The sequence below is a fragment of the Magnolia sinica genome, chromosome 2 (assembly GCF_029962835.1).
Source record: "Magnolia sinica isolate HGM2019 chromosome 2, MsV1, whole genome shotgun sequence".
Lineage (NCBI taxonomy): Eukaryota > Viridiplantae > Streptophyta > Magnoliopsida > Magnoliales > Magnoliaceae > Magnolia > Magnolia sinica.
Window position 1 is genome coordinate 7,652,496 of NC_080574.1, and position 13,586 is coordinate 7,666,081.

At 40.3% G+C, this 13,586-nt stretch overlaps 1 protein-coding gene across 3 annotated transcripts; it reads right to left on the bottom strand.

Annotated features, from left to right (window-relative positions):
- Nucleotides 1-1,361: 1,361 nt before the first annotated feature.
- On the bottom strand, nt 1,362-9,081 carry LOC131233524 (uncharacterized). Of its 3 annotated transcripts, none has more exons than XM_058230283.1 (7): nt 8,910-9,081; nt 6,632-6,749; nt 6,467-6,537; nt 5,133-5,423; nt 4,776-4,872; nt 4,095-4,203; nt 1,362-1,493 (listed from the first exon to the last, which is right to left on the bottom strand). In XM_058230283.1, the coding sequence occupies exons 1-7, from the start codon at nt 8,931-8,933 to the stop codon at nt 1,415-1,417; spliced, it is 789 nt and encodes a 262-aa protein (XP_058086266.1). In that variant the 5' UTR covers nt 8,934-9,081; the 3' UTR covers nt 1,362-1,414. The 3 variants fall into 3 exon arrangements, with proteins under 3 accessions (XP_058086266.1, XP_058086257.1, XP_058086274.1); XM_058230274.1 differs by having other exon boundaries at nt 5,133-5,426; nt 8,910-9,075; XM_058230291.1 differs by having other exon boundaries at nt 5,133-5,426; nt 6,632-6,731; nt 8,910-9,071.
- Between the last annotated feature and the right edge of the window lie 4,505 nt (nt 9,082-13,586).

Sequence of the window (13,586 nt, forward strand, 5' to 3'; positions counted from 1 at the left end):
TCAGAGAACACTTGGAGCTTTATTGGTTCATATGAGAGAATGAGTCAAATGGTTTGTGCTCAGTTTATATAGGCAAAAGTGGTTGGTCATTATTATAATGAGTCGTTTCTGACTTTTGGTGAGAAAGTGGCCATTATTTGATAGTTTCTAATCATTTTGCATATGAAAGACTACTTGCATGCTAGCTGTTTATGACTGTTGGGCTAGCCACATACAATAGTTTCTGTATGGTCTGACTAATTACTGCATGAACAATTACACCAGTTCTCTTAAACGGCTACTTTAGCTCATATAAGGCACAAAGGTTTCTCTCAAACGTCTTATCCATATCGCTCCAAACTCAGCTACCTAACACATCTCTCTCAACCACTGTCGCACTACAACTTGCACCTACAAAGAGCAAAATGCACCACTAGTGCCTTTACAACCACACTGCCTCACATGCTCACACCCTCGCACTGCGCCTAAGTTCGTGACCATACTACCTCACATGCCCACACCCTCGTACCAAGCCCAAGTCTGTAACCATGCCTATGCTCTACTATCTCACAAATCAAATATTAAGGTACTCAATACCTAACTTATTAAAATGATATATATATATATATATATATATATATATATATATATATATATATATATATATATATATAGTATATATATATATATATATATATATATATATATAAATTTTTAAACCAAGTATTCCTTGATCCAAAACTTTTGTGGCCCATTAATGGTCAATCACCACTCTTTCCTATGGTATGGTCCACTTCATTTTTGCGATAATGCCCTCAAATGATTTGGGAAAAACAGATGGACAACGTGGATGCAAAATACGGACATCGAGGTGGGCCCACGGTAGGGGTCGCACCACCTTCAATGAATCTAGGGTCTCACCTAATCCGCTTCCCTTAATTTTAGGGCATGAGTCAAAAATTGAAGCATATCCAAAGCTCAAATAGACCACACCACAAGAAACAGTGGGGATGATGAGCACCAACCATTTTCATTTTTCTTGCAAGTTTGAGGGCCACTTTCATGCGTCCAGGAAATTCTTTTATAAGAATTTCAACTTTGGCCATAAGTAAATAGAACATGGACGATCTGGATCTGCCACCCACCATCTACATGTTTGGCGTTGGGTTGCAAACACCATTCTGCTCATCTAGTCTACAACAAAAACATAATTTCTCATTTTCTGTAAGTAAAAGTTTAAACCACGCCTCTGTAAGTGTCTAGACACCACAGGCAGCAAAGCTCCATCCAGCAATGAGAAACTCCTAAAATCAACAGCCATAAACATATGAACAAGGAAAAGAACACACCCCCCCTCCCCCCCACCAAATTTTAAAAAAAAAAAAAAAAAAAAAAAACAGAAAATTCTAATAGTGGAAACATCTATAGCACTTGTCTAGACATGAACAAGCCCATCGCTGATCTGCTTGACTCTCAATGTCAGATATATCAGCACCATTGTTCCCATGCTTGATCTGAAAAAAGAAGAAGAATGAGTTAAAATCATGGTGTTTGTTATTTGGAGAACATAAAGGGCAGGTTTGGTTGCTCGCTTGAACTGAATTCAAGTAACTTAACTGTTAAAACTGTAGTGACACATATGAAGGTGGGACCAGTTCCTGGTTATGAAACGGAACTGTGAGAGTATGTGTCTATATCTTTGCATATAAAGGACATATGACTTTAGTGTATTTTTGTCTTTTCACATAGAATAGTCTTTCTATATAATGTATCTCTGGTTCAACACTAATGAAGGTATGTCTGTGAACAAGGCTAGGATTTATACTGCCCAATCCCAGCTCCAAATCCTCTAGACAACCCATATGCACAAAAGAAAAATCCCAAGCATTTCCTATGACAGTTTGTGTCCCTGACTAGCCCGGCCCAGCCCATGACCACTTGAACATGCTATATGTGTAAAAATAAAATGTAGACATCAAAACTCAAATGGGAATCTCAAGTTATTTCGGTCCAAGCTAGATGAAAAAATTGCAGTTCCAATCAAGTCAATCATGCATCTCATATCGCTTTTTTGGACTCCGTGCCACTACTCACACTTCATTTTTATTGAATGGTCGGTAGAAGCTCACATATAAGCCCCACCATTAATGTATATATTATGTATAAGACACGTCAAAACTCAAATGGGAATCTCAAGTTATTTCGGTCGAAGCTAGATGAAAAAATTGCAGTTCCAATCAAGTCAATCATGCATCTCATATTGCTTTGTTAGACTCCGTGCCACTACTCACACTTCATTTTTATTGAATGGTCAGTAGGAGCTCACATATAAGCCCCACCATTAATGTATATATTATGTATAAGACACGTGCGGGTGTGCGCACACGTTAGAGATATATGGATATGGGCTGGATTGGGCCGGGCTACGGGTAGCCCAAGCTCAACCCAAATTGTTCGAGCTTTTATTTCTAAGCCCAAGCCCATCCCACGGGATAAAAAAGTGTGCTGAAGCCTTGCACAATTACTCACCTAGCTCAAAAGCCCATGTGACAGCTCAGCCACAAGAGCCTAAATGAAGGTGATTAAGCTTTCCAATAATACTTAGGGATATTTTTGTTTTTACATATAGGAGGGTTTTTGTAGATAATGCATCTTTATTCAACCCTAATGAAGATAACCAAGCTTTCACAAATCCACCTACAATTTCAGGAACTAGGATAGCAAAGACAAAAAGCCGCAATGAGAGGTGCACATATGCGACTGATGTCCTTGCATAGGTGGGTGTACATACATGTAATGCATCCATAGTTGGGCCAAATCCACCTACAATTTCAGGAATTGGGATAGCAAAGACAAAAAGCCGCAATGAGAGGTGCACATATGCGACTGATGTCCTTGCATAGGTGGGTGTACATACATTTAATGCATCCATAGTTGGGCCACTCTACACAGCTACATCTACGGTACAGATGATCCACTGGTGTATGGCCACGAAACCTTAACTAAACAAGCTTCAAATTAGTCTATATAATTCCATCTCCAATACCTAGGATACATGGCGGAGGAAGGTTTTAAGTATCACCGTAAACCAGTATGTATGTATCACCCAACACAAACTGGTTTTGGCCATCAACTAATGCAGGACAATTAACCACTTGCTCTAAAAGCTCGAATTATTAGAGCATGGCGAATTAATCCCTTTATCTCATAGCCCAGGCCCCCGCTCACCCCAAGTGTGCCCCTGCATCCCATAGGCAACCTCACTCGAGCCCAGTGTGAAAATGCCCCTTCTTCATCCATTGTGCTTTTTGCAAAGGAAATTTGGGATAGGCTTCTTGATGCAGGATAATTAACCACTTGCTCTAAAAGCTCAAACTGTTAGAGTATGGCGAATTAATCCCTTTATCTCATAGCCCAGGCCACACATCTCATGGGTTAGGACCTCGGCCGAACCCCTCTCGTGGGCCCCAAATCACATGGGTACTGTCTCACACGGGCCACCCACCCCGAGTGTGTCCCCGCATCCCACAGGCTACCCCACTCGAGCCCGGTGTGAAATGCGCATTAATCACCCCCGGTGAGGAATCTCAAACACGAGATCTCCCCCATGGGCCCGCCCACCTCGAGTGTGCCCCTGCATCCCACAAATGACCCTACTCGAGCCCGATGTGAATATGCCCCTGCATTATCAACAATACCAGCCCAAAATGGGGCGATATGGCCTGGCTTTGGTGGCGACAATACGGTACATTAAGACCAAATTGCAATGTTTGTTGGGAAGTGCTGGTTCCAAACGTTGACATGATTCACTAGCCCCAAACATTTACATGAGTATCTGATGCTCATAGGAAGCTAGCCTTTGATTATATGACAGCAATATGTTTTTCTCTCATGAGTACTGCCAACAGCATATGAAGGGCTTGATTTGTCCAAGACATTGATCAAGTTACAAGATCACATCTTCAATCAACATAAAAGCCAATTAAAAGGTCACTAAGGAATCAATTCAGATTGATTTCGAAAGTTTCATGCTATAGTAGAACTTGAATGAACAGGCTTTCCAAACAAAATCAAAGCACGAGGGCTGTACAAGGAACGAGAAGGCAGAAGCTTACAAGATGGAAGAGAAGAGAACTATTCTCCTCGAATTGAATGAGGCAGACCGCTTGTATCTTCGCCATTTGTTATTACTTGTATCATACCCCTTCTCGTTATTACACTTGTCTGTCAATGAATGTAAAGGAATAACTCCGTTAGCAATTGAGAAGAGGGAAACAAAAGATTGCACTGTACAACAGAAGGAAAACTCAGAGAGAGAGAGAGAGAGAGAGAGAGAGAGAGAGAGAGATTCTCTCCAACAAACTAGCATATAAACTACTCAACGCAGGACGTCTTATTTGCAGAAGCATGTCGAGATAAGCAAAAATTGATCGATGATTGGACTGTCGATCTGATGAGAGGCCACATTGGATGGGGATGCCCCTAAAAATTTCCTGATTGAAAGACCATTGCTGTATATTCTTTTTTCTGTAGGCCACCCATTGAAGGATAAGGACCTTGGGATGGGGGAAATTTTTTCGGGTACCCCCCCTCCACAGGGATCCCATTAGATCAGTGGGCATCATCATATGGTGGGTCCCGCTTGTACAGAGGGAGCAACAGGAGACAATGCACACCCTGATGCACTGGGACCCCATCATTCCTAGCCAACATGATACTAAAACAGCTAAAGATCTAATACTTGATATTATTGAAAAGGAACACTTTTGTGATGGAAGAGAAACATGTGGACAAACCTCTAGAAGTGCACCTCAATAATGTTGCACTGTGATCCATTAAAAATTGCATCATTTTCCCACCCAATTGTAGACTGCCCTTGATTGACAAAGCACTCTGCAAATGCCAACCAGCTTTTTAGATGCTGAAAACAAGGGTTTGATAACTAAAATGGAAAAAGATTAGTGGTCTGCGAGAACTATAGTCCTTGCCTGGCCATTGGTGGAATGTGTGGGATCCACCACAAAAGTAGGATCATCCCATATATCAGCAGCCAATTGAGGCCCTCAAAGGGGACAATTTAGTTCTCGAAGAACACTAAAAATGTATAAACTTCCATAGGCAAACTAGTACATGAAAGAAATTTGGAGCCATACGTTTAGTGGCGCCTCGCTTCTCATTGGGCTACCAACAGTTTCATCATTGATTTTAGGAGTTTGTAAACATCCATCCTGTATCTCTACACCCACGCCACACAATTGACATTTGTCAGCGCTTTCTATCTGCAAATTGATGTGATTGCTGCAATTCCAGTGGACATCCGAGCATGTCTGACTTTCAGATGGATACGGAACTTCCAAGAAACTTAAGAAAGTTAGCTGTGATGGACTCTCTGGACTGATATTGCCTTTCTCAAGCACCCCTGAAACTCCATAGAAACCTTGGCCCTGCTGAAAAGATAACAACGGCAAAGCCTCAGGTAATTATTTTCTCTATATTTTGCATCGATTTCAAATGAAACAGGGTGAATTACCCATTTCAATGGAGCAATCACCACTGAAATGATTTATAGAAAAGCAAAATGCAAATGTGCAAAATCAAACAAAAAGTGCAACTAAACATGCAGCATACAAGCAACTTAGGGAGTATAAGCGAATAATACTCCTTTTGAAAGATTATAGGAGAGTATACTAAAATAGGAAATCTAGAAAACCTCACTCACTTGTGACAACTCTCCCTTTGACAATTGTCGATAATCTTTCCTTTGTAATGAACTGAAGGAAACATTATCCATGAAAAACATCTAGTTTGCAACTCATCAGCCCAACTGTAAGATTAGCATCTGAAGGAGCCGTTTGCTCATCGATGTTTTTTTTGGGGATGCTGCCCCCCTTTGGTAATCCCTTAGTTTTCTAATGAACTTTGTAGTTGCCAATAAAAACAAAACTCAAATTTGAAATTTTAAATAAATAATCAACCAATAAGAAACATGGTCCATAATATATATCTAGGGAAAAGACCATGCACACACAATGTGCACTGGGAGTCAGTAAACAGCCATCTTCCACTGTCCCAAGGTAGCAGGCTTGCAATCCCAACACGTATTTGAAAACGGGTTTCTTAAGTCCAAGTTTGAAATACTGCATTGACTATTCCTACCAAAAAATTTAGATGGTGGGTGATATGCGCATTGATTTCAGGGCACATATACTGAACCAAGCAGATTTAAATCTCTGAAATAGGAAATCTCCACAAGACTAAATATCGGTTAGTTGTCAATTTCATGCCATTATCTACTAAAACTGAATATAGGTTCAATGAGCGAAATAGCTCTGTCAACAGCATTTAGCTCGACTTAGGTTCCACAACTTGAACTAAAACCACATGATAGGCATTCATGTGTTCCTCTCAACCAAAAGATCCAACAATGACAAATATAAATGTTATGCTTTATAAGATTCAGTATAAAATTTCAGTCTATAGGACTCACTTGGGAACTGCCATAGGGGCATGTTAAATTCACTGGAATAGAAGCTTCATCAAGAAGAACTGGGAGAACATCTGAATGCCACGACAAGAAAGGAGCCATCAATCATTGTTTTTTTGCAACCAATAGTATCAAGTCACTTAACAAATATCATTAAACAGAAATCACCTAAACAATAAGAATGGGTGGCGGCATCTGCCCCGGGCTTCAATGGCGGAATGCTCGAACAACATCTAAGAGGGAACTCATGGCTTCTGTCAGCAATCCCCTGCATATGTGGATACACCTGATTTCAGATAATGTGTCGGAACATTCAAATTTCCAACATATTTCAGAAATTTCAAACTGTTACGGTAAATAAGCTCTGCGAATTCAAACTATCAACATATTTTGGGGAAACAGAAATTTCAGAAAAGAAGTGAGGAACTTAATCTGGATTTTCAGAGATAAAGAATAGCCCTGAATATTCTGAGGAACATAACTGTCGGAGGAACATAATCTTTACATTGCACAAATCTGAAAACGATGGTCGTAGGATAATTGAGGTAGCCAAGCCAGATTAATGTTTTCCCAAACAGGCCTAAACCGTTAGATGGTGCACCGAGTCTGTACCCTGGCCCAAAATTCAACCCAGTATACTCATCCAGTAAGACGTGTCGATAGGATGTGGACAGTTTGATCGAGCTTTTTTAACCTTATATATTAACACATGTTTGGCCCAACCCAACTAATGATGCGCTGGCCTGTTTCTTGAGGCAGGTAAATTTGTGGCTTGGCCCACTTGATAAACATCCCAGACCTCGGACACATGCATGGCACAGACATGTGCCACACTCAGACATTACGATCCATGTCTTTACGGACAACAAATGGATTCTGAATAATTCCTTCCATGATTTGAATCATGGCTCAGATGTAACTGATCCCATGGATAAAGCAAGGAAGAAGCTTAGGCCTTGTTTGGTGGACGCCTAAAAATGAGTTCATCTCATTTTACTTGACAGTAACTATGTATTGGAGATCTTGATCTCTTATTCACAATTACTGTTAACATGAACACATAATGTATTAGAGATTAGAGATCAAGATCTCTAATACACACTGTTAACTAAAATGAACTCATTTTTAGGCGCATGTTTACCAAATGAGGTGAAGATTTAAGCATCAGACAACCTTTTGCTTTTAAATTGCAAAATATTGCCTTACCCTACACTGAGCTTGCTACTTTAATCGACAATAAATAGAGATCCCATGTTTGGAAAGGTGGACATCTAACTTGACGGCCCACACAGTCCTCTTTCCAGGGCATCATTCAAATTTCTACCCTATCAACTTTCAATGATAGGATAGTGGCCTGCTATGGTGGTAATGGTGACAGAGAACTAGGGTTTGATTCCGGCGAGGGAGCCTAAGAAATGGTTACGGCATCGAAGGATATGGTGCACCACAGGACCACTGAATATATTTACACTATCACACTCAAATATATGTAAACATACTGCAAGGTCTGCGCATTGAATACCGGATACTCTAACATTTGCAACATAGACCTTCTATTGTTGTAGATGGATTAGCTAGTGATTGTACACAAAATCAAACTGATAGAACCTTGCGATGTCAAACATGGAGAAATGTAATTTCATGAATAAGCTAAATCATATCTACTGTATTTGATCAGGAACATTGAAAGGGGGAAAATCATGTGATCGCACTTTGGAAGCCATCCAAATTGACTTTCAAATCAACGGCCAACACAAAGTTGATGAGGAAATTAATCATCCACATTCGATGATCAAGAATCACAACCATCGGACGGCATGGATCTACTAGCCGCCACGATTTTCTAGGACTGTGGTCCATCCACGTGGTGGACCACCACATCCAAGGTCCCAATCACCAAACAATGAGCACTTTCAACAAGCAGAACATCACAACAGCATTTCTCTGCAAATACACAGGAAATAGTAAATGCACGGCGCCCGGCCCGAATCACCACATTCTCTTTCGGGCCATCACTCCATACATGCATGGATGATGCGACACTGCCGAGCAAAAAAATTCCCATTTGAAGGATGGTGGCCATCCGAAAAGAAAAACCATCGGGCTGAGATTCCTTCTTAGAGGAGATCTCTTTGACTATCCGCCATCCACGGTCCGGCCCTAAAGATCAATACTCTGGATCGCTGAAAATACGGGCCCCACCGGTACGGAAACCCGTCCCTCCGAAAATCGCAGTAACTCGGACCAAGCATACGTTCTACTCAACCAGATAGAGAGAAAGGTAATAGTAGCAAACTGACATTGATATGACAGAAAAAATAGAGCTGAAATCGAAGGAAGGAGGATTCATCAAGGATGCATATGCAGGATTTCGAGTCTATTACTTATTTGAATGAGAGAGCGAAACTAGAAGGATTGGAGAGGGATAAAATGGAAATCATCTCACCTTCTCCTCCGGGCAAACCGCCATTACAAGAAGAAGCTGCGCACAACAGAGAGAGATGGCTTCAGACCTTTGATATCGGAGCAAACCCAATTTATATGGGTGTGTAAGAGAGAAGGAGAGAGGTTTCACCCGTGGATTCGAACGTTGGAAGGGCTTTTGTCTGGCGCGTCTGCAGAGAAGGCTCCGGATCGCGACATCGACGACCGATACAAATTCCAACCTGGAATTACCTAAATACCCTCAATAACTCATTCAATGACGATCGATCCATCACAAATTATGTTGAATTGACGGACATACCCTTATACCAAAGAAAGTGATGTGCGTGTGTACGAGGTTCCGTGAAATCAAGCGCATGGGCAGCAGTGCCAATCCGCCCGGGACGGGCAGGGTAGCCGCCCTTACCAGCCATTGGGTAGTGCACCCAACCCATACTCATGCCGGGCTGAAATGGTGTACCTATTTATAATTTGAATTTAAAAAACTATACATTTATCACACGTGTATTGATCAAATTAATACGTTATAAGCATACATGACTCATAAAAACATGGCCACCTATTTATAACGTACATCTGTTTAGAGTCGGACGCATATAACCGTTAGTCTTCAAAGGAAGTGGATTGGCTGCAACTCCACATGGATGTCCGTGACAAATCTACTTCATAGATCTTCTTTTGAAAGAGCACTATAGGGTAGGAATCTAAAAATCAGCCAGATTCAAAACTCAGGTGGGCCACTCCAATGAAACAGTTGAACCTTCTTGGAGCTCCACAGTTATATTTATATGTCATCCAAACCGGTCAAAAAGTTATTACTTCTAAGATAAACTGTAGACACAAATATCATCCTCGTACATAACTTTTGTCACTCAAGTGTTAAATCCTCACTGTTTTGCGCCGTATGACGCACCTGACTTTTGCGTGATTTTTAAATTCCTAACTTATTCTGGTCTTTCAAAAATGATGGGCAGAGTGCACAGACATCCCATTGGATTTGACATGGACATCTCTATTGGCCCCAAAGCGTATACCTGAGCCCTGGGTGACAGGCAATCCACTATGAATTTGCTGGCGACATCTCTATTGGCCCCACAGCTTATATCTGTGCCCTAGGTGACAGGCAATCCACTTCCTCCGTAATATACCCCACGCACACACCCGCACACACGTGTATGACCATACATGTTGTGTAGCATGCATGCATGTAATATATAAATAAATGTATTTAAGTATTCCCACACCCAGCTGAATTATTAATTTAAAAAAACAAAGAAACAAACAAAATCCGTAGTCGGACCCATACAGCCACACTCACACCCATGTCGAGCCAAGTTCACGTACCCAGCGGGCCACCTGGCCCACTGACACCCTTATGGTTGGTAATAAGAAATTCTGCTCAGCATCATGTGTGGATTTTGTTGTCCTGCATGATTTCGTACGTGCAAGCCTCATGTTTTGGTGATGCACACCCTCGGCCTTGTTTCATCATGGATGTGAAATGAATATGGTCATTCGTGCTTCAAAAATAGCGCCTATTAGTTCATTTTTCTTTAGTTTCCTTCACTGAATGCTGGCCATGGATTGCTTTTATTTTTCTATCAGTGAATGATTTAATGGCTAGGATCATCTGATCGTTGTTAATTTTGAACCATATTCTATCCACAACATGGAAACCATAGTCCCAATCACGTTTGTCACTGTTTCTCTGTTTGAAAATTTCTTGGGAGGTTTTTAAATTTTTTATTTTTCTTGAGCTACCATTGTGAGAAGATAAATATCAGTGAAAATAAAATAGTTAAAAATATTTACATTAATTAATATTTTCAATCATATAATAAATAAGTGAAAATTTTGATATCACGATAAAATTGTGAAATTTAAAACTGCCAATATTGAAAATCTCATGAAGGTAATATAATATCATTCAGCTTATTAATCGCGAAAATGTCCCAAGATTTTCAAAATATCGTCAGTATTTTTCACAGTGAGGAAAACTAGATGGATGCACCCAGTAGCAAGGGATCCAGATCTTGCCAATTGGATTGTGGTACAAAGGTTTTCCACATACACTCTGACATATTACGATTAAATACAAACATACATTAGCCTTTTAACCTAAAGTCATCTTTTAACGATCTAAGCATATGTCGATCTCAGTTTGTATGGTGGAAATAAAAGCTCTCAATAGAATTATTCCATCCCTTTGATAGTTTGGCTCTTATGCTCCTAACATGAATGATCACAATAACCTTTATACGATGAAATGGTTAAAATAAAGTTTTTTCAGCAATCCCCATTCAAGGAGAGCCTTAAGAAGTGAATGGTTGAGTGTCATTAAGAAAAACTCAAATCCAACAGCTGCTTGTAAACCAACATTTGCAATACATCAACATGCATTCAAGCAAACATGTCTTTGAAGTTTTTATGATCACATTAGAAAGATGAGGAGAGAAGTTGATGTGGGACATGGATAAGTACATTCCTTATACATATGGACTGGAAGAAGCTCAGGAGAAATCGGCAAAAAATCAGCATAGTTCAATGGGTCGATATTTGTTGTTGATGGGTTAAAATTCTGTTAGAAATTTCAAATTACTTGTTAGCTGATTTCTATCAACTTAGAGAGGTCGAAATATTATTTCAAATTGCTTGCTTATTGGTTTATACCCGTTTAGACATATTGAAATATTGTTTGACATATTGAAATATTATTTAACGGGTTGATAGATGGGTCGATAGGTCGAAAATTATATAATTTTCAATTTAAATCTCTAAATACTTCTTAGCTGTTTTAACCTAGTGAGGACAAGTAGACAGAGGATGAAAATGTACTTTTTTTGAAAAGAATTTCCTTATTTGATTATAAATCTCTTATTTATGATTTTAGGATATATTTATGTTTATTTAAGGCATGTTAAACTTGGTTTTTAATCAATTATCAATAAAATTATTTAGAAAAGAAAATCTCTCTTGGGATTCAAGAGTGACTTACAGATGTAAGGTATTTATCAATTAAGAAAAATAGTGCTCGACCTCTCATCACTTCTTCCCTTGTGTCAGTTAGTATTAGAGTTAGATTTTCTCTTTAGATCTATGGCTTCTAAAGACAAGTGGAGCAAAATCCTCCCTAGACAATATTTTAGGAGATTTTTCTTTAACCTTTAGAGCTTTTAAAATCGTACAAGAAGAAAATCAGCAAGTCACATAAGGATGGAATCCAATCTATCACCCTAATGTCGAATCTTCAATATCTCAAATAAAAACACCCCTTCATACTTAGAAAAATGCTAATCCATATCAACATTTGATTTGAATTGTTGAAAGCAGATTTACAAAATATGTCAAAATGAGTTTAAAGATCAGGATTAGCAAATCATTGTGGGATTACTCGGATCACCAAACAAGTGTTCAAGATCAAGAACATCTGATAGCCATTGATACAACATATATTATATTCAGCTGCTGAGTGCTATCATACATGTCCCAAAACTAGGCCGTACATGTTTACATTTCTACATACAATAGTTGTATACGAACTTTCAAGAATATAGCCATGCTTTTCTCTTCAACTTGTCACGCGTAGAATGTCCGTGAAAGATGCACGGCCCCACAATAATCACTTGGTTTAAAAATCAGGCTGATACCCTTGAGTGGGTGGGACACAGTATTAATAGTCACACTATCTGCTGTCACTGATTTTGCCTTTGTGTCCCGTTCACTAAGTGGATCTGCCTGATTTTCACACGAGTGGATCCTCGTGTTGTGGCCCACTTTTTGCACGGATAGGATTTTCTAAGCAAATGACATGTTGGCGAGAAAGAAATGTCTGCTGTGAATGATCGTTTATGGTAGAATTTTCTAACTTCGCATCTTTCTCATACGCATGTGGTCCACCTGAGAGTAGATCTGCCTGACTTTCGGGACAGAGGCCCCACATGTGATGCCTCAGATCTTGCACACGTATGTGATTCGGCATTGAGTGAAAGATGGAGGGCGTTTTGGGAACTCCAATAAATCTTTTTTGGGACTACAAAATGTATGGCGTTTTGTCGTTTGCTACTTGCGCGCATGTGAACTGATCGGGAAAGGCGACTTCCAGGAAGTCTCTCAGGCAGTCACGGGCGTAACCATTCCAAAGCCCAACCTACCCAACGTCCTTTTGAGTTTCTAGTATGACGAAAATGCCCTTAACTAGACAGCAGCGCGTGTTTTACCTGTGCGGCACTCCGTCACAGAAGCGACTTGCCTGTAACAGGTCCATCCCACTGTTTCTTGTGGCGTGGCCCACTACAGTTTTGAATCTCCGTGAGCTTATGTCTCAAAATGATCTGCGAAACAGATGGACGGAGTGGATATAACACAAGCATCACGGTGGGCCCACGGAACTTCGGGTGTCAAGGGATTCCTGCAACCCGATTCCAAGGCAAGTGGCGTTCACCCGAGGAAGAGGGATAGTAAAGGGGGCAATGATCACATGCGTCTGAATGTATGATAGTTACCATACGTTCAAGATGTTTGGGTCCCACCCATGATGTATACGCAGAATCCAAACCATTCCTCTCGTGCAGCTCCTCATAAGCACCGTCGAACCCAGGAATCATCCCTATCAAAACTCGGGCCGGACGCATCACAGGCAGCAAATGTACAATCACGCCTAAAGCCTATATCATCAGTT